At 38.8% G+C, this 22,318-nt stretch overlaps 1 protein-coding gene across 5 annotated transcripts in view; it reads left to right on the top strand.

The window, feature by feature from the left end:
• Window positions 1-22,318, top strand: part of side-II (sidestep II transmembrane protein) — a 547,262-nt gene that overhangs the window by 367,625 nt on the left and 157,319 nt on the right. For 4 of the 5 annotated variants that reach the window (XR_015536175.1, XM_087352840.1, XM_087352838.1 and 1 more), the window contains one exon: window positions 14,814-14,943. Coding sequence is in view for 4 of the 5 variants with exons in the window: in XM_087352838.1 (XP_087208964.1) it covers window positions 14,814-14,943 (130 nt within the window). In the remaining variant the exon portion in view is untranslated. Of the gene's footprint in view, window positions 1-14,138; window positions 14,215-14,813; window positions 14,944-22,318 lie in introns of those variants that run through there. The other variant, XM_087352839.1, reaches the window with a different exon arrangement.

Here is a 22,318-nt window from a genome sequence, read left to right as displayed (position 1 = left end):
GGACTGGACCAAAATCAGTATGAAATGAGGCGCAGAATATTGAAAACTTCTTTCCGTTAGAACTTGAATAGTAAAGACGATTATTAGAAAGCAGGTAGGCGGCGTGATATGTGCAAAGTATGAATTAATTGAACTGGTTTAAGTCCTTTGCAAATTAATTCTCTGCAAAACTAACTTCATGGTTGGAGGTCGCTCTGGTTAAGAAATCTTTCGCCTTTTACGGAATTATAAATTTCATTACAGTGTTTTCAGCAGCACGATACTTTGCCATATATTGTAGCAGTTCAGTTTCCATTATTCAACTGTTACTTAAGATGCACTTCAATATTATCGCCCCATCTGGGATTAGGTCTTCCAAGTTATTTCTCTCCTTCAGGCTTTTCAACAAAAACTGAACGCGTTTATACGTCTCCCCCGTGCATCCTCCTGTCACTCCATCATTCCTAGGTTCATATATTTTCCTCAGCACTCTGTTTTAACTTTCACTCTTTGTTATTCACTTAATATGAGAGGCCAAGATTTACACTCATATAAAATAAGATAGAACTTTATAGGTCTTATATTTGTCTTCAAATTTTAAGAGACAAAGAATCTTAAACACACTGTATCGCAAACAAGTCACTTTTACACTTTCTTCTAGTCGTATGTACACAGATGGGGAGATTTTATACTGGTGCAGCAATCGAAAGTACTTCGTAGAACTTGTCTGTTCAGATGCTCGACATTTTACACTTTTTGAATATAAAGCAGTGATAGTAACGCCATTAGCCTATAATTTCGCCCCATACAAATTTTTGGAGTTTACTTAAAACGTAGCTGTGGATTATCTGAGATTTGAGGTTCTCATTGCGGTGTAGATAACGACTATGGTATTCGGGTTGTGACGTCATGTAGTATTGTGTGTGGTTACGAACGTTTGGGAAGAACGTGTCGCATCCATCTTTAGGGTTGTACATAACCCAGAAGATCGTTATTGGCTGACACTTAGAACACTGAACGATGCGTTTTCTATTGCATTTGCTATGTGGCGTGAAAAGTTGAATGATTATGAATGTCGAATCGAGGATTAATGTCTTCTCGGATGTTGGGCCGCGTGTGGACGTTCTGACTCCGCAAACGTCGGCATCTCAAAATGATCCCGTTCCATGAAGTTAGTTCTTTAATTGAAATATTAGTACATATTTTTAGGTCGTCTCCTTTTCGCCTTATTTATCATATTCGCTCAGTCATGCGAATATGTTTTTTACGGAGACGCTGAAAATTACTCAGGTGATGTAAGACAAGTGAGGTCGTATGGCAACTGTAGCTGTAAATACTCATGCCGCAATGTCTTTGTCTGGTTACAATTTCTGTGAGCACATGGTGGCATGTGAACAGGAGATCTAGCCACACGCTGTTCGTACTTGTTCCTTGTGGTAAAGCCAAGATGCAAACTATGTGGGACTTTGCCGCAAGGGACGATGACGCGACGTGTTCTGAATGTCTGCTGTGACAGCGACCCCTTGGCGGGCGGAGCAGATTAGTGAAGTCTGTGCGTCTAATATTGTGTATAGTGTAAACAACATTCGTGTATGCAAAAAGCACTAGACACCGTTCTGTCTTTCCCTGTGATTTCTACCGTGTGCAATTTTGAACACAAGAAAACCGAAATCTGCATCACTCATACTGCTGCCTCCATCTTCAGTGCTTCACCGTGACCTACCAGAAAACATAATCGATACGAAGTGTCTCGTAGTCTAGTTTTCCCCATGTTCTATCATGACAGTTCTTAAACAATCCTAAATGTGTCATCTCTCATTTTCAGAGATCATTTTTGAGACACTCGTTATAGAGAGTTGCTATTGGACAATACTTTGATATACAGGCTGATTCAAAAGGTTAGGGCTAAACTGAAGGAGCGTATAGGGGGACTCAGAGAGAACAACTTTCGAATTGGAATCCATGTCCTCCGAAGTTATCCTGAGTCAGTCGAGGCCATTGAAGGCAGGCAAGTCTGATAACATACCGCTGAAATAATCGTACTTTGCTATTCTCCTACAAGCTTAATTTTGAGTCACACGCATCACGTCAGATTCTACAGTGGCCCCTGGGCTGTTTACATTGTGTTTGTGAGTCGATAGTGACTGGTGCACCCGTACCTTCAATGGCCTCGACTGACTCGGGATAACTTCGGAGGACATGGATTCCTATTCGAAAGTTATTCTCTCTGAGTCCCTCTATACGCTCCTTCAGTTTTGTCCTAACCTTTTGTTTCAGCCTGTATATGTTTACTTGATTGCTTAGGTCACGGGAAGGTAGACCTACATTAATCCGAACTGTCTCCACTTGTGTTGAATTATCCTGGAGTCCCGATAAATGTATAAATGCGACGACGCTTTTAAAGAGCGATGTCTTTTAATAGGCCCCACCTTTTAGACGTGACCATTTTATATCGGCCTACTTAAAATGGATGGTGTAATATTACAGGCATTCCTTAACCCTAAAACGTTTGGAGTGAGCGTCTGTTAAGTCAGGCAACTTACCGTGCTCACGTGTTCAGCGGGTAGGCTAAACAGAGTACAATGCCGGTATTCGAGTCACGTGTTTCGTCTTCCCTTGCGAGCTGCTGCTAATTAAATTACGTTCAGTAAAATCTGATTCAGGTCCCCGCAGGTTGCCGTCATTTAGGGGGATGTTTCCTGTATCCCCATCAGCTCCTCGCTGATTGGCTGGTCGATAGAGTTGAGTTACATTGACATTAACATTGACAGTCAATTAGCCAGTATTTTAGTCTGTTATCGTCAGTCGAGAAATCGGAATACAAGATGATAAATTACTGGAATGATAGAAAATAAAAATTCGTAACACAGTTGAGTAACTCAGGCTGTTGTAGGATTATAATAGGTGAAGTGTAAAATGTACGCAAAATTTGTAGTTATACCTATTAGTTTTATGGGAATATTACCAACATTACATGAAAACCATAGCGAAGTATGAATATCAGAATGCATACGTCGTATGTACATAATAAGGAACGTGCAGTCAAATATATATCGCATTATCTCGTGTGCCGTGCAGTGTTGATCTTTATTTTGGCATACTCGCACGTGGTAAAAGTTTAGGAAGAACGTGATAACGAAATCAGGAGAATAATACAGAGATTAAACTGTGCGACGATACATTACAGTAAGTAGAGAATTAATGACGAGAATTTATTGTCGTTTCAACTTTTTCGTCTCTTTTATTGCATATTTTAGTAGCGTGTATTGTGTGGGTTAGACTCTTATGTGTATCAAAAAATGTATGTTCGTTGTGGTCGTACATCATATACTTGGCAGATTGAATGTGAGGAAGGAAGGAGGAGACGAATTGGACGAAGGGCTCAGATTGTCTGGAGACGAGACTATTGAGATTCTGAATGAATCCTCGTCGGTCTAACTGAAGTCGTATCTTGATGCTTTGTGTGGTGACTATAAGGCTAGCGGTTTCCAACCTTTTTTCTGATTCACGGACCGGTAACTGAGCAGTGGCTATTCAGAGAACCGATATCCTGTCTCACATTGTACGTTACAAGTGAGGGTCCAGAAATATCGTTATTACTAGCACGTCTAGGAATATGTATTTATAATAGGCCCATGCAGTATGAGGTGTTTTGTTGTAGTGAAACTTAAGATGCTTCATAATCACGTCCTTGAAGAATCTGAGCTTCGCTCGGCCGATCATTCTGCAGGAAGAATAAATAATTTTCAGCACGATCTATGTACTTACTGTACATATAATTACAAAAACATAAATTTGTCCCCTCCTTTACCCTATCGCTCTAGCATGTCCTTCCTCTCCCTTCTAGTACCCCCCTCCATAACCTCACTTTATTCCCCATTGCTTTGACTGGTTCCTGTATTTTAAACCAATTCCTCGCGCGCGGCTTACTCATTGCCCTGAAGATGGAGGCAGCAAGCACTTCCTAAATATTGGTTAACTTCTACCAGATTTCACGGCGCTACAGCCCAGAAGACAACCATCGTCATACTCGCCGCTTAGAGAACCAGAGATCCTACTTTGATTTTGTAATGTTGAAACGTGTTCTTTATATTGACAGTAAATAAAGCGTTGCTAAATAAACTATGATACGGATCACCGGTACAGGTGATCGAAGACATTTCCTTGGCACTTACGTAATTACGGGACTCCTTTTGGAGTCTGCAGTAGCGGGTTTCATTTTATAATGTACATGGCACAAGGTGCTATCGATTTGTCTGACCGAAGGATGGATTGCAGAGAGTAAGCGAGGCGGTCATTAGGTGTTTCAGGCTGAAACAAGTGCGTTGTTAGTAACCGGGACGCCGATATATCTCGTTCATACGAAATGTTTTGTTAACGAACCTTCTTAAATTATGAATGGTTTTCAATTTGACTTAGAACCATAATGTTTCGTTGGTTTTGTTTCGTCTTTTTTTAACGACACGTCGTCTATTTGAGTGTGGCGGGGTAAAGCTGAATGTTTTTATGTTTAGAGATAAATCACATAAACGTTGCAGTAGTGGTGCGCAGTTGACATTTGAGAATTAGATTTTGATGAAGGCATTTCAACCTAAGAGACATGAAGTAACAACAGATAAGAAAATGTAGTGAGATTTTATAAATTTATAGGTTTATCAAATTAAGAAGGACCGAAATGAAATTTGTCGAAATGAGGAAAGTATACAATTCTGTAGTCGCAAATCGTTGTAGGGAGAAGACGTGTGAGACCTAGTTACAAAAGTAGGGATTATAGTAAAATGTTTTACAAAAATACGGTGTTTTACGTTATGGACGTAATTCACCTGTCTCAGACTAGCTAATAAACGGAACTTGGAGTTCCATAAAGACGTTTAATATCTTTATCATCTGAACAATAAGGGGTCTAAAGATCCAAAACGAAACTCTGTGAAGTAGTGCTAATTTATTTTTTTATGTTTGACAAAACGAAGTATCCATAAATGCTGTATTGTCAACATTTTAATACCCTGTGGGCCACATTTAATTAATTTCCTGGGCGTTTGATACCCTATCGTATCTTAACCATGTGCAGTGAAGTGTCCAAGCTGAACAACTCCCATGCCCTTATCAGTGTTTGTTATGTGCCTGTGTCCATCGCTGACCTAATTACTGTCTCCGACATGTTCTACACAGCGCAGTGTCCGTCAGAGTTGTCTGTGGCTTGTTCTCTGTGCAAACCTTACAGAACATTGAAAGTTTAGAGTCTAACTCCAACTTCTGTGTCTCTAATCAAATAACTAATTACTCGACTAATGCATTAATACATTAGAAACAGACTGAACAAGCCAGAGAGCAACACTAGAGGACAGGCAAGCGAACAGAATGACTGACGTCATCTGTACTTTATTGCGTTTATTAAATGTGTTTTACCAAAATAACACTGTTGCAGAAGGTTTTTTTATTGTTTAGAGTCGCTTACTATGTATGGATTGCTGAAAGGAGGAAACGCAAACACTCGCATAACAAATTTCCTCTTAAAATGATAATATATTTCCCTCAATCCAGTAACATGTATTCGAATTTGTCGTTTCCTGCATAGAACATCGCTTCTGTATTATTTTATAGAACTGCGTGGAAAGCGATATTACCGCTGCTGCAGTGAGAAACCATGCAACGAAGCAGGAGTTGAAATCCAGTTCGGGCCTAGTTCGTAGCATTAATTTTGAATGATTTACAATTAGCAGTGACTTCCAGCGCGCTGTTCTTTTATTGATGTCAGCCTGTTTGCGCATCTATAAATATGGCAGGGTGGAACTACAGTACTGGTGACGTCACTGTTGGTGGCCCTTCGATTTTTCAGCGGTCCTTTCTTTATCGTTGCCTCATGTTTTTACCGCAGTATAAATAAGTAACCAAAGTTTTGTGGTAAGAGTTATATAAAACTTAAACTAAATACAAATTTGAATTAAATTAGCTGAACCGATCATGATGTAATAATTGATGTGTTTTATTTTTCGCGTCGTTTCCTGCCGAGAAACGTAGGAAATATTAAAGTTGGTTATGTAAAACTTTAATTTTACCTGTAATTTTGTATGTGTATGGGAATATGAAACTCGCTTTAAGGGAATATGGTTTGAGGGTGGTTGACAAAGTTTATCGGAACATGTGGCATACAATGATCAGTTCAGAATTAAACATATTTCTGAAGATTTCCGTCTTCTGGATTGTTGCGCTGTGTAGTCTGGTCGATGTTAACCAACGTTTCAGAGGTCATACTGCCTCCGTCATCAGGGCGATTAAAAATATGAAGATTTCCGTCTTCTGGGTTGTTGCGCTGTGTAGTCTGGTCGATGTTAACCAACGTTTCAGAGGTCATACTGCCTCCGTCATCAGGGCGATGAAACGTTGGTTAACATCGACCAGACTACACAGCGCAACAACCCAGAAGACGGAAATCTTCATACTCACCGCTGTGAGAACCTCAAGTCTTACAAACATATTTCTGTTTGAACACCGGAAGGCAAGATATTACACGGGAAACTTAAACTTACGTGAGAGATTAATGTCATTTATCTCAGGGAAGTATTTTCGAGGGCGCCAACTGTATTCAACTAGCTCGGGTTAGGATTCAACAGCGGGCTGTTGTGAACACGGGAATGAACCTTGAGGTCGATAAAAGGCGAGAGAAATGTCTTAAGTAAACGATTATCACCTCTGAAGAATAGCTCTGCCATGTTATAAAGATTGAGTTAAAGATGGAAAGAACAATATTGCATTGCGGACTTTAAAATTCATACTCAGAAACATTGTAAACTTAGTTTAACGAAGAAGTGTGACGATGGTGATGCAGATTGTATGGGGAAAACAAGAAGTACGTCTGTTTGTCCCAAAAAGTAATTCTGCTCTTTCCGTGACATGTCTAACGAACATCATGTCCGCTGAAAGTAGTATCTGCATAAGCTACAAGACAGGGCTGACTGCAGTATTTCTCTCACACGAACCAGCAACCCTGCTGTGTAATTCCTACTTTGTGGGATGGATGTCAGTCAGTCTGTCTGTCTGTCGGAGAGCTAGGCAGTTCGGGGTCGTAAGTCCCATGGGAACTGTCATATACACGTATGAGACCATTTTGAAGCACAAAAAAAACGTCAGTGGTTTTAATTTCAACTACATGTGACTATGTGGTTTTACATATTTATTTCATTTCTGTCCGAGCTTAATGTTAAAATTGCTGTTCTAGTCTTAAATTCGACCATGATGCCAGCTGGAATATTTTATGTGTAGAACAGAATAAGGATCATTTTTCCAGTACCAGACCTACTTAGACTACTTCGCGTATTACTTTATATATGGATTACATATTCTTTATTTGTGGGGGGGGGGGGGGGGGCTGGAATATGACAGATTTTTTCAAACATGCTCTTTTCAATAATTATTTAAAACACTGTGGTAAGATAACCCGTTGGTTTTACACCACTGATTACGTTATTGGACAAGATCGTAAGTCGCCCAGTTCCCATGCTAAAATGTGTCTATGTTGGAATAATCTTAATATTATTATCATCATCATCATCCATACTCTCGATTTTTTCTTCTTTTTTTTTTCTTTAGTGTTCTGTCTGACGACAGGTCCATATGAACAGGATCCTTCCATCCTTTTCTCGGACTGGGACCTGTTCATATACGTTCTTGGCAGATGATCCAGAAGTGGTTTGCCATTGCCTTCTTCTGTGTGTGAATGGAGTAATTGTTAGGATGCCACGGAGAAACCGGGGAAGACCCCGGTGGAAAACTCCGTGCTGCCTAGACCACGGCCCTGCCCAACACAAGTTATAAATTCGGGCACCGCCGGGAATCGAACCCGAGACCCCAGGATTACAAGGCCAGCGTTCTAACCGCTAGACCACCTCATCTTATTATTATTTAGTGTTCTGTCAGAGGACAGGTCCATATGAACAGGATCCTTCCATCCTTTTCTCGGACTGGGACCTGTTCATATACGTTCTTGGCAGATGATCCAGAAGTGGTTTGCCATTGCCTTCTTCTGTGTGTGAATGGAGTAATTGTTGGGAAGCCCCCGGAGGAAAACTTCGTGTTGCCTAGACCACGGCCTTGCCCAACACAAGTTATAAATTCGGGCACCTCATCAAGGCAGACACAGTATTTTGAGGCGTATCTTAATTCCCCTAGATCCGTAGATAGCATCCATAAATGGTGCCTTTTCTGGCCGACAGTGCCAAAGAGCAATTTGTAACCGAAGGGGAAGCTATTTAGTATCTCCATTAAAAACTCATGCATTACTCATATCACGCTGCAAAAGGAGAGAGAAACGTATTTCTCGTGCGTCATTAGTCTCATCGTACATGTTATGAATGGTGTTGTAAGCAGTGCCGACGTAAGGGTCTTTGATATTTTTGCAAAGCAAAGCAAAGCACGGCTTCTTAATGACAGAAGGGCACGATCCATCAACCATGTGTTGTGTAAGATTTCTGTTGGTGTGTTTAATGACTCTGGCGTTATAAACAAGCTTTTTATATGGGTGTGAAACTTGGCCTGTAACTATAAAGGACGAACATAGATTGAGAATGTTTGAGAACAAAGTTTTGAGAAGAATATCTGGACTAAAGTGATGAAGCAACAGGCCGAGACTGCGTGATAATTATCTTTATTAATTGTACTCTTTACCAGATATGATTACGATGATCAAATCGAAGATACGAGACAGACGGGACATAGAATTTAGTGACAAGAAAAGGAATAATAATTTATCAAATCTAAAACTTCTTGACGATGGTGAAGAGTCAATTGAATAAAAATTTACTTGGATATTATCCATCGTCTAGTAATAAAACGTAAAAAAACGTAAAACGACGTTTCGGAGATGAGGCTCTATCTCCGTCTTCAGGTTCCTACTCAGTTGGGCCCACTAGATAGAGCTAATCCCTATCTCCGGACAAATTAAAAAGTAAAAGTCCCAGAATAAAAAGACAATTCCCACTTTTTGTTTTTTGGCTTTATCGTGTTTAACGAATTTTATTTCTACATACTATTCTTTTACGTCCCACGGATGGATGGTGTGGTTTTGCCTTTTTATTCTGGGACTTTTACTTTTTAATTTGTCCGGAGATAGGGATTAGCTCTATCTAGTGGGCCCAACTGAGTAGGAACCTGAAGACGGAGATAGAGCCTCATCTCCGAAACGTCGTTTTACGTTTTTTTACGTTTTATTACTAGACGATGGATAATATCCAAGTAAATTTTTATTCAATAATAATTTAGTTAGAATTCTGCTCTTTTCTAGAATGACTCACCCAGCCTGTATAAAATCCAGAGTTGGTTAGAGTATAGTTGACCCGTTTGTGTATTTTTTTGTGGAGGGTGAGAATGGCGAGACATGTAGCACGAATGGACATTTGATAAATTAATAAAACATATTGGCGAGAAACTCAGACCGAGCGACATCACTTCGTGGATTGGTGCGTGGATCGAGTATAATATTAAAGTGGAAGTTTAAAGAATCGGGTGTAGGGATGTGGACTGGAATCCTGTGACCCAGGATACGCTACAGTTGCTGTTTATCTTGACTGACTGACCACTAGCTTTACAAGATGGACTTTGTCATGGAGAGAGTATCTTTTTGTTAACGCCGACACCTGTTTAAACAGTGTTTTTGGTTAAGGGAATTTCGCCAAGTGTGAATCAGCGGTATAGAGTGTGTTGTTTCTATAGAAACCATCCGCTTGAGGTCCAGGTGTTTATCCTGCTGTGTCCCTCCATTGTACAGCTTCCGATAAAGGGAATTGCTGTTTAATTGTCTGAACACATGTCGGGTTCTCTTCCTAGTTGTTTCATGCGAATCGGTAGGCACAGTAGCAGCTGAAGTAAAACGTGATTACACCAACTGGTTGTTACGGGTGGATCAGAACTCAGTAATTAGTCCTGCTCAAAATTGCTTGAAACTGCGGGAGAAGTGTTTGGTGTTTTCGACATCGTTCTTCTTGGTTTTAACGATGTTAGGAACAAATCGACTCGGTGTTCAAATATTCAGTTTCGTGCATTAATGTTTTCTAAATTTTTGGCACTAAATCGTAAATGTACTTTTCTTAGCTTTCGAGAAATATCTGCTGTTGTTCACATAATATGAAATTCGTGTTCTTTTTCTTATTCTATTAATTTACTGATATGACTTAAACCGCTAATTTCTTGTTCCTTTATCCGTTTTAATCTCGTTACTTAATCAATTTTATTATTGTTACTAGATCCAGTTCTTTCAAGCGACAACACTTTGCTGTTGTACTCCTAAGTTTGTCTTCATGTTCACCATATTCTGTGTCTGCAGTGCACACATTTTGCATTTTCCCATCTAGAGCTTTAATTACATTAGCACATATGTTTAATCGCTTTATTTACTGTTCAGAAGAGAAGGGCAGTACACATACAAATTCTTCGCTCTGTCGGCAGCGTAGCTCAAAACTAGGGTGCGAGTGTATATGAAGCATGTGGCAACATGTGTTTGAGTTGAACCATTAGTTCGTAAAGCTCTGAAATTTCAATATTCACTGTGATACATTCGTGTGTTTACAGTAGAACATTTGTGTGCATTGCAAGCATGTTATAATGAGGTTCAATAGTCAACCATGCACATAATTAATGGTAAATGTAGTCAAATCTAAAACCTCTACAACTCCGACGTGTAGGACTATAATATAGATTTAAATATGAAATTCTGGAAACACAGTTGTGTTTTCTTCCGTGTTTCTCAGTCACTTTGTACGTTTGAGAGCCTGGATAACTCTATAAAGCAGTTAACTGCGGGACATATGACCGGGGTTTAATTCCCGATAGAGGCAGGAATTGTTTTCTTTAACCTCGCTGTGTGCAAACCTGCTCTGTGGTCCATCCAGCCTGTATCCATTCGTTACCGAGGGTCTGTCTAGCCGAAGGCAGAACGACCAGAGCGTGAAGCTGACTACTCCCAATATTGTAGTGCTTGGGTTCAGAATACGTGGAGCGTTATTCGAATGTTCCGTACAAGTATTCGTTGCATGTCGCATGGACAATTTTATTAAACGTTATTCCACACTTCCTCTGGTCAACCAGAACTCTTTCTAAATCCAGTGTTGATTAAACCATCTTCTTCCGTGTTTCCCAAAATCTTTTTTCAATGGCGTTTATTCCTCGGGTTCTAAGATTATTTTAACTGGTTAAGATACTGTCAGCTTCTCATCACGTATTCTCCTACGTAGAGTTAGATAATTACAATCTTCTCTTGGGGTTTACATATACTCTTTACGTAAGGTGTTCAGCGCTCCGCTACTTTCAATGTTTTGTACCAGAAATTGATGCTTTAATATATCTGCCATGCAGACACGCAGTCATTGGAAATAAGGGCTTCCCTTCCTTGTGCAAACGACGCAAATGGTGACTCGTAGCTCGGGGTATTGTTCAGGTGCAAAGAAAGGGAAGGTCAAACTCGGCTTACAAGGAGAGACTCCTGCCCGCCTGGCATTTCATCGAGTTAGCCGTCCACAATCCGATAATAAGAAAAGACCACCGGGTGTTTACTATAGAACTGGCCAAGTCACTGACTTAACTTTCCTTATCAGAGCCTTAAATCCATTCAGAGTTGAGTTTCCTTCCAGGTGGAAATGCCTTACGTTGTTTCCATTTCCATAATTAAGTCCTCAACGCAGGTCTTCGTTGAAAGATGGTAGTTTTACACTTTGTCGGGAAATTCATCGTTTTATGGAACTCAAAATCTGGTTAGACCTACTGTGGTCAGAAAAGCCATCCCTTGATCTTATCCCGAGCCACATTAATGGAATCCACGACCTCACAGCATTTCCTTAAGATTGATTTTAACATTAGCTTTCCATCTGCGTCAGTCTGTCCTACAAGATGTTTTATTTTCAGGTTTTGAGATGAATATTCTGTAGGCCTATGCTTCACCATCTGCTCATTCTCTGTTATAATTTTTTCCCAAAACGACTCTGTGTAGAAAATTTTGCATATTATAATTATGTTACTCTTTAAGATCTACTTATTTTATTTTGAATGTTATTGGCATGGCGAATATTGGAAGTATATATATATATATATATATATATATATTATATAGACTGCCGTATATCTTTACCACAATAGATTTCTATCTGCAATAAATGCATATTAAAACCAGTTAAATATGCAAGCATTTAAAATCCTGCATATATCCACTCTCGTTTTTTTAAAATCGGCCACGTCCACTGATTATTCGCGATTTTCCAAAACATCACACGGAACGATAATTTATGGAATCTAGGCTACTTTTCTTAAATAACAAAATATGTATAGAATATTCAACTGAAATTGTAAGTTAGATATTACCTAAAAATTTCTCACTGTCCCAACGTTTGTAATTTGTAATATAAAAAATATATTAATTCCAAATTTGTAAGTATACCGACAGTAAATTAGCTTTTCAGATTTCATGTATACCCACATTTAACTATTCATAACTCACAGATATGGAACGTATAAGGGCCGAACAAGCGAAAACTCGTGTTCTCCGGGGTTTCTCTTAAACTAAAGTGCTCTGAAATAGTGATACATTTAATGATGTTTCTGTCGTTGTTTGTAAGAATTCGGATGTGGTTGTTAGAGCGAGATCAAGGGAGAAGCAACATTAAGATATCTACTCGGGTTTAATTGACGGCTAAAAGAAATATTTGATAAAATCGTGAATAAAGAATTTGCTACGTCTTTTCCTTTTTACAATTTTTCATGGTTATAGGTTTTCTTTGGTCACATCAACATTGTCGTAGGTATAACGCGTTTCTGCCTCTTGACTTTGAAAACTAAATTATTATTGTATATTGCGTCTCTCATATTTACTTGGAAGGACTTGCAAATATTAGAAAAGTTCATATCTGCTCCTCCTTCTTTCTTAACGAGTTTATGATCAGTTTTATTTGAAGTTGAATTATAGTACTCAAAGTTTACTTTCAAGATAAAAGTCGATTAAAACTTTTGATGTGTTTTTTCGCCTTTCCTCTTCGTTTTATTTGGAAGTGGAGTAGTGTTCGATAGTGACAGAGTGCTACCTGGCTCAGATATATTCGTCATACGACATCCAGTATCTGATTTACGTCGCAACGGATTTCGACTCGACTCGACTCGACTTTTCTTCTTCTTCTTCTTATTCTTTTTACGAGCAGCTACAGGTGCGTGCACCAGTTTGAAGATTGTCGTTGCCAATGATCACAAGAAGTGTGGAAAACGTGCGATGACTGTCTTGTGAGTTCTGAGATGTTGTGCTGTATATTCTGGTAGAATTTTACCAACGTTTCAGAGGTCTACAGAGAGCTACAAAACTATAATAAATTTACATGCTGTTTCGTATGAGTGTAGAATTTGTTGTGGCATTCATATGGAAGAGCATAGGCCTACTGTTATATTCGGAGATTCTGAGAGTAGGGTGCCAAGCAGAATATTTCGACTTGATAAGTGAAAGCAAGTAATAATATGGTAAGGAAAATTTTATGTTGAGAAGATTCAAAATTTGTGTTTATCAAACGTGAGGGTGATCAAATTAAGAAGTATGGCGTGTGGAACATGTAGCACGCGTACGATACAGGATAAATAAACACAGAAATTCGAATAAAAAGTTTTTTTTGATGTTTTCCATCGTCTAATAAAATAACATAATTGAACGACGTTTCAGAGATGGGACTTTATCTCCGTCTTCAGGTAAACCCTACTCTGTTGAGCCCAATCGATAGAGCTAAACCACCACGTGGTTAGATTTAAAATGGCGCTACTAACCAATCCTATAAGCCAGCCTAGTCTGGACTTATCTCGTATTTGGTTTCCGGTCATCTCGGAAGAAGTCAGAGTAGTGCAGCATGGTTCAACTTAATGGTCTTATGAAGTTATTCCCACCTTTTGTGAGTCCTTGTTTATACCTGACCCTTTGGCATTTCACTCTTTAAACTATCTGATCTTCAACAATTTCATGTTTTATTCAGTTACTCTCATGTCAGTTTTTTTTACATTACTTCCATCATAGGTGCCTAACTTTTATATTTGTTTTATAATTGTTTTGGAGAATTTTTCTTTCTACGTCCCACGGATGTATGTTGAGGTGATCGGCTTATATTCAGGGACGTACAGTTTTTTTGCCTTGTCCGGAGATAGGGATTAACTCTATCGATTGGGCCCAGCAGAGTAGGTTTACCTGAAGAATCTTTATGAGATGTTACTATGTGGATGACACAGGTGTGTGGCAAAATGAAATTAAAATTGAGCCTGGTTGAATAGTTCGTAAATACGTATAATGAATTGTACTTGCTTAGTGCAAGATATTTGCTCTGTTTACATGGTGGTAATTAATAAGAATTGTTTGAGCCGAAAAGTAACTCAGAGACTCTGTGAGTTAATTATCTCTGGGCAACTAAGTGTTTTAGTTATTAATTCTCTTAATTTCATCAGTTACGTAATTAGTTACGCATTTAGCCAATTGTGTAGTTAACTACGTTGTGACTTCCGTGGCCAGTCGAGTTGTTAGTTTTCCACATGGAACATTAGTTTATTACCACCTTATTTACTCAGTTATGTAATTATTATCTAATTATGTAGCAGCCAGTGATATATTTGTCACATAGAGGCACTATCCCTTCTAGTCTCAATTCATTAAGTGTTCGTAAAATCCAGTGAAACTGACATGCTGTCTCTCAATAATTGTACGTGTTTCTGACGTGTTAAGGATAGGAATAATTCTCTACCTTGGAAATACTTTGATAGAGGGCGGTTTATAATAAATCTAGCAAAACAGAGAGTAAGTGTGTAGTCAGCTGACATAATTTATTCTTTTGCAGTTGTGACGGTGGACATGCAGGCAGTGGAAGGCAAAAGTGTCGAGTTGCCCTGCAATGTGACCCCTCCTGGACACGACAAAGTGTACATGGTGTTCTGGTTTCGGGACGACGCCGGCATCCCTCTGTACAGGTAAGTGGCGTCAGTATCACACGCATGTCCGTGGTTGTGCATGCAGACCGGACTGCCCTGTCTTGCAGATTCTGCCTACGAAGCGAGATATTTCGTTTGTCTTATCCGACTCTGGTCTATAATGAATGTGATTACTTTTCGTATATGATATGACAGTGAAAGTTAATCAATTTGGTTCATATTTTTTTGATGAAATGTTTGTTAATTCTTCAGTAGCAGTGTTTCATTACACTTCAATCGTAAATTTTTTTCTCTTTTAATCAGTCTAGTATGACTTACACGTTTGTTAACAGATTGAACGTGTTATAATAGTGATACAAAGTGTAAGTTGTTAGAAAATTGCTATCAATTGTTTCGTGTGCCAGGGGCATTTGCCCCGTAGTTAATTTGTCCTCAGTAAATTATACTTGCGAGTTGGTTATCCCCTTTTCTTCACGATATGAAAATCTGTTGCATCAGGTTTTGCGTTAACATAAAGAACTCTGAAGATTTCTGTCTTCTGGGTTGTTGCGCCGTGTAGTATGATCGATGTTTACCAACGTTTCAGAGACGATGAATCGCCCTGATGACGGAGGCGTTATGATTCGGATTCGACAGGCCTTAACACTGACAAACAAGCCCATTCTTCCCTCAGTATGTCCGAATTATTTTCAAGACACCAAGTTTTTGTAGACTAGAAAGTTGTACTTCATCTCATCATTCTATGTCATATGAACCGTAGTACAGGCACTTTGGTTAGTTGAACTAACTATGGCCGTAAATTGCTAGGATGGTTCGTCTGGCGATACTTTTCAGCTGTTAAGTATTTCTCCGAATTTGGGGGGGGGGGGGGGGTTGTGATGATAAATTGTGAAATCTGTGGAAACACGAAGTTATCGTGCTTTAATAGAATATCAGGTCCGAACTAGATGTAACAGATCAGTGTTAAAAAAATCAATAAAAAAAGTCTTGAAGCCGAAACCATATAATACGATTTACTCCACACAACTGTAGCAAAACCTAGTGCTTTCATGTTTTTGTCGTGACAAAACTTTTTATGAAACTAGTGATACACAAACCGGACCATCTTGGTTTAATTCCCGGACCCAGTGTTCCGACAAGTCTTCAGCTTTTCAAAAGGTCGCTCTGTTCGCGTGAGTGGTGTGACGTGAGCGTTAAGCTGGCATCTCGCCTTCATTTAATGCCGAGGTGAAAAATTCTCGAAGCCCTACTTCTGCTGTTTCCGCGTGAGAAAAAACTTTATATTTTCTTTACGAGACATTTCAGTGACTTGTATCAGAGAAATACGTCGATTCAGATTGTAGGAATGAGTAAGTATTTCAGGGGAGAGAAACTCGTAAGCAGTCCTTAGCCGATCAAGGCGTGTCTGAACTGCAGGTAACGAAATAAATCAACAATTCGGTCGAGATCGTTTGCAAGATATCACCAATACGAACGCTGCACTACCATTGCTGGTATAATTCTTAACAATTTGCATATAAATATCTCACGCTTTCCATTGATCGCTTTTTTATGCCCTAGAAATCGTTCTCTTTCTCCCAGATGCTGATATTTCAAGCAAATGAATACCTCTTACAATAATAACCCTATGGTTTGTGGACTACGGACTTAAAGCCAGCTCCTAAGTTACATATTCCTTAATAGAAAATGATAAAAAAAAATATATATATCACCGAAAAGGTGAACGAAGCAGGTCGGAATTGTTAAAAATATCTATATTTCTCGAAATCTGAGGTTTACATGGCGCTGATGATGCCTGTTTTAGCCTTCTTTGTAGACTTTCATTCCATATTTACCCATATCGAATCTCTGCCTCGCTACCACTTATCCTAAGTGAATTTTTCAGCAGTATCTTCAGACGCATGCAGCTGTAAATCTTTAGACAGGTCACAGCTGCATTATTCCGATCCCTACCTACCCATAATTCATCATCACATTCCCATCTAATCCCACTCTACATAACATATACCGTTGAAAAAAAATGCTACTAAGTAATGGAACGAAATTCTGTGGTCTCCTTATTTCTGTAGGCTGTCCACTTCAACCTGCCTCATTACGTCGAACACATTTCCTTCTTAGTAAGTTGTACCTAGAGTTCTCACCGTGTATGACTATGACATCGTTCTAAGACATTGCAGTGTAGTCTCGTAGAAGGCGACCGACGTTTCAGAGATACTTGTTCCCATATCGCCCTGATGATGGAAGCAGTAAACACCTCTGAAACGTCGGTCAAATTTTTGTTGACTAAAAGGCGCAATATCCCAGATGGCTGTTATAATCTTCCTTGTCTGTTTTAAATATTCCGTTCCCAGATATAGTTGTCTCCTCCTGAACGTTATACTTCATTTTCTACAGCCTCCCCCACTCAGCGTAGACTGCTATCGCACTGTTGCCCGACATTTCATCTCGTTATGTTCTGCGTACCCTATTGCACGCCGAAAATCTATTTTCTTATTATGTGCTTGCAAATTATCTCTGGTCTGGTTTTCACCGCTATTTCTTCTACGGATTTCTTTTCTGTCGTTTGCAATCGGCGTCAGCCTAGTTTTATTGTTCGTGAGTCTGTGGTTCGATGACTCTGGAGAACTGAACCCCAAACTGACAGCCATTCTAGTCGCAATATGAGATTTCGAAATGGAGAGACATTTTTCTTACTTTGTTTATTTTGCTGTAAGGATGAAAATTAACTTTTACATGTTGCGTTATTATGAAAATGTCTAACAAGTTATTGCACCGTTGTTATAAAATTTAAAATAACCTTTTCCCTCCCACACGAAGTTTACGTGAGTAAAGTTCATGACATACTCGGTATGGATTGATATTATTGTTGATATCGATGAACATATTTTGGGGGTGGCCTCCAGTGACTGCACAGCATTTTATGAAAATTCAAATATGTAATAATGTATATTCCCTAATCACCACAGTTCTTTCCTCCAGAGACTTGAAAAGTAGCACAAAAAGCGTAGGCCTAATTTAATACTCTTTCTAATTGCAGTAATGTATTTGGACAAAAAGTCTGATCATGATGAATTTCATGCATGTCTATTCATTCAATACTTGCATTTGTGCGATGGAGAACCTGTCAGCAAACAATCTGAAAGTACGTCCTTAATTGAACTGTGGAGGATTTTTAAAGCTTTTACTAGTAGGAATGGAACATAGGCATTCTGAGAAATGCGGCTTATTCTTGAGTTATTTCAATATTTGAGCTCTCTATTTACTCAGTATTTAATTATAACATATCCTCCTTTTCTTCAAAGCAGTTTGGCAGATTTCGTTTATTTCGTGTAGTATAGTTCGCATTGCACTTTAAGCGCAATGGGCTTCGAAGGGAAGACGCCTGCCTCCCCTTCCCCCCCCGCTCCCCGGAGAAGCAGGAAAGGAAGACGCCGCCGTGTCATGAGGGCGATCCTGGTAGACGATTGATGAGCAGAGGGAACACGAAATATGTGTGCGATGTAGGTACGGAAACTTTTTTTTTAAAAAATGTAGTTGAACATTATGATTTTACATCCGTGTACGTTTAACTATGTTCCTTTCCATTTACTTTTGTAATTTCTTAATTTCTTTCAGTATCTCTTCCTTCATTTTATGTTTTCTCTTTGTCTCTATTTTCTTCGACCTTTTTGTCTATTCTTTGTTTTTTTTTATATATATATATTTTTATTCATTTCTTATAAACGTCTCTCACTCAGAGTTACTGAATATCATATCTGTCCGATAGGTAGCAGCAGGGTTGCTGATCCGGCACTTGAGTCATATATTGGGTTATTTATCAGCATGGTGACTGACGGATTCAGTGTTTCGGTACGTTTTATTAGAGCCAATATTTTCAAAATAATTCGTTTTATTTTGATCATATAAATAATTCTTCGTTTCCCGTAGGAATACTAAAATATTTGTTGCTAATTAAGACTCGGCTTTATAACCCCATGAATGTTTTTCCATACGCAATGCTTTACATGGTAACGCCCACTTATTGCATTCGATGTTTTTGCTGCTAGTAGCTTTAAAAATGAAATTGCTTTGTACAGAATCCCCAAAAGATAAACCAACGTTTTTAAGGGTTGGGGGGGGGGATGTCACCATAGGTACTACTAGTCGAGGTACGATTTTCGCCTTCCTCTGTACCCACATTCCTCAAGCTCCCCCGTGTAGCTTCATACTACAGTATCTTAATTCGAACCTTAGACCATCTAGATTCAAATCTATATTTAAATCAGCTGTTACTTAACTGATATACATTCAAGTATGAAGTGGTATACGATTGAAATCCAAAATTATGTAATGAGAATGTTAGATTGTCAAAGATTTGAATTAATATACTACGTCAGAATATGTATCATATCCATAATGACAAATATTTTGAAATTAGATTTGTCCAAACACCTGTATGTAGGTAGTGTTGTCGTTTCATTATGTTTACCCGTGTGATTTATTCCTAAACAGAACAGCAGTAACAGTGAAACTCATAATGGTAATATGAACTCCAAATATACACGTTTTGACAGCAGGCATGGCTTAATTAGGAAAAATCAAATATGTCATTGTATTTGTTATTCATATTATTGAATTGTGTTGTTTACATTTGGAAAATATGTTTTTTTTTATATATATTCCGGAATAACGCACCTGGTATATGCAAAGCCAGTTTATCGTCACCCGCATTTAGACACCTTCGTGTGTAGGCGTTTTGCGATTCTTTGATACTATTACAACCTCATCCCCCCACACTGTTCAACGAAACGAGGCTTTGGTACTAGCACGTCTGTCCTACAGCGTCCATCATTCATAACCATCCTGTCATCTTGTGCTTTTAACCAATGCTGTCGAGAAAAGTGTCGTTAAATGAACGAATTATTTATGTGTCTGAAGAAATTGAAACTTTGTTTAAAGTAGAATTAGTGTTGAAGCAATTTGAATATGGACGACAGTGTTTATGAGTTTCTGTGTTCTGTTAAAAGCTTTTGTATGCGCTAAGTTTGCCGGAGTCCAGAGAGAGAGAGAGAGAGAGAAACCACGAGTCCCTGAACCCCAAACCGCGTGGGACTGCAGTGCGTCGAAGTAAGGACGCGGGTTGCGGAAATATTCAGAGGGCTAATATCATGGAAGGGAAAGTTTTCGCTAGTTATCGAACCTTGCGCAGGATTGAAATCAGTTGTGTGCGGCAGAAGACTGCGATGTCGGTGAGACACGCCACTGCGCTGCTCAGGCAGAAATGGACGACAAGAAGAGTTAAGCGATTTTTTTTAATGTCGGGTTGATTGTGATACTGTAGTTCAGAATTTTTTCCGTCTAATAACGACGAGCAGGGATTTCGAAGTTTTTGTTCTTTAATTTGATAAACATGGAAATCTAGGAGCAGTTGGTACAAACACACGTTTGACTACAGTTAACATTTTCATTTTACAGTGGATTTCAAGATAGGCCAAACTCAGTCGTATCCGCTTTCAGAAACAAAAGAGAAATATTTGTGGCTCCAAATTTTCATAATTTACTTCGTTCTGTTTTCTCTGCCGAATTTCAATTATGAATTAAAATTATAACATTTCGTCATCTATTTATGTGCATATTTTTAATTTTTCTGATGAAAATAATCCCTCTTTACAGTGACAACCATACGTAACCATAAATACAAGACTGAGAGTAATTGGTTGTTGAATAAGGAGGTCTACCGAACTTTATAGAGGGTTAAGGAATTCTAGTGTTACTGCAACCTCGGGTTTTGTGATTGCTATAGACATATTGATAGACCTGTTACATGCATTAATAAATCTAAGTACGCGTCCGAGTTCTTCGCCCGCTGTGAAAGCTTTGGAAATCAAAGTCTCTGTGCCACATAATCTATGCTAGTACACAGTCTGCGAATGACGTAAAGACTTTTCAATAGCCGTTAATAAACTGCGCTAACAGAAACTTTCTTTTCTATTTCGTTATGACCAGATTCCTTTAAAACTGTATTAAATGGAACACATTTGTTGGTCACCTGTAAATAAGAAGATCGAATGTAACCATCAAACGTATTAATTAATAAAACTAAAAGATCGGAAGTAGCCAGATCTTAAATTGTAATTGAACGTCGATCTGTTTAGCCTTAGCAGCGGGCGTGTGAATCCACGCTATTAATGCTGAGATACTTCACACATTTTCGACTATCACTAAAATGTTTTTAATAATAAATTCTGCTATGAAATTCGTATTTTGCTTTTACAAGCCGGGACAGCTCAGTAAGTAAGGAGTCAGGATTTCAATTTCCGGTTAGACCGCGATTTTTTTTAAAAAGCTTTAGCACAAATGTAAAACATGGAAGGGAGAAATGATATTGGTGTATGGATCTCGACTCTAGCCTCGTGGTGAGACCCTTGACTCGTCTCTAGACTGGATCCTTTCCCGCGACGCGGCACAAAAATTATTCGCGTGAACTCGGTCGGGTTTCTTCAGTGTCGTGATCGCAGGCAGCAATAGGCTCTGGGAGGGTCCTTACACGCTACTGTGAATGCAAATGAACGTACCACTCGGTTGAGATGATTGACGAAACCCGTGGATTAATGCTCTGATATTTTGTAAAGCCAGAAATTACTCAGCAGAATTTGGTTCTGAGGCCAGTGTCAGGAAGTGGGAGGTTCCAGTTCACTTCCTGTTTCTCTATCAGTACAGTCTCTGCCAGATAAGTTCAAATAAGAACTTAACAATGTTTGACACCCCCCCCCCCCCCCCCGACAAGGCAGTCGTTATCAAAACACTCTTTGCAGCCATATTCGTTTTCAATCTATTACGTCTTCGGCTAACCGCCTTTACTCATTTTAGATGCTTTTTTCCCATATCTTCGTATGTGTAGTAGTAATCTCAGCTGTATTAGCTACACTTAGTTTTCTCAGGTATTTCATTATTTTTTTTTTACTGAAGCCTACAAAACTGTGAATTATATTTTGTTGCGTCAGAATAGTTTATGGCCACATAACTATAAACGAAACAATATTATAAACATATATATCAAATAAAATGAAAACAGTATATAATACTTTAAGGGAAACAATTGTTAGGGTTCAAAACTGTACCAGTATGGACATATCACAAACCTAACCTAACCTAACCTAACCTAAACTAAACTAACCTCACTTAACGTAACCTAACCTAACAATTGTGTTTGAACCAAATGTCTTACGCTTATGAACATGACGTAAAGATTTTGAGGGTTTGTGACAATTTTAACGTCGTAGGAATCTGTCCTTGCGGAATTTTTACTGAATAATGAAAGGCTAAACTGTGTAATTGTTAATTTAGTTTCTCCATCCCAATTGAAACACTAGAAGAAAGAAAATCTCGGCCTAATAAGTTTTTCTCAGAAATTCGTTTTAAAATTGTGTTGAAG

The sequence above is a fragment of the Zootermopsis nevadensis genome, unplaced genomic scaffold (assembly GCF_977971745.1).
Source record: "Zootermopsis nevadensis isolate Lab colony 2312 unplaced genomic scaffold, Znev_1.0 Znev_ptg000021l, whole genome shotgun sequence".
Lineage (NCBI taxonomy): Eukaryota > Metazoa > Arthropoda > Insecta > Blattodea > Termopsidae > Zootermopsis > Zootermopsis nevadensis.
The sequence above is the reverse complement of the archived record's forward strand: the minus strand, read 5'-3'. Positions and strand labels throughout refer to the sequence as shown.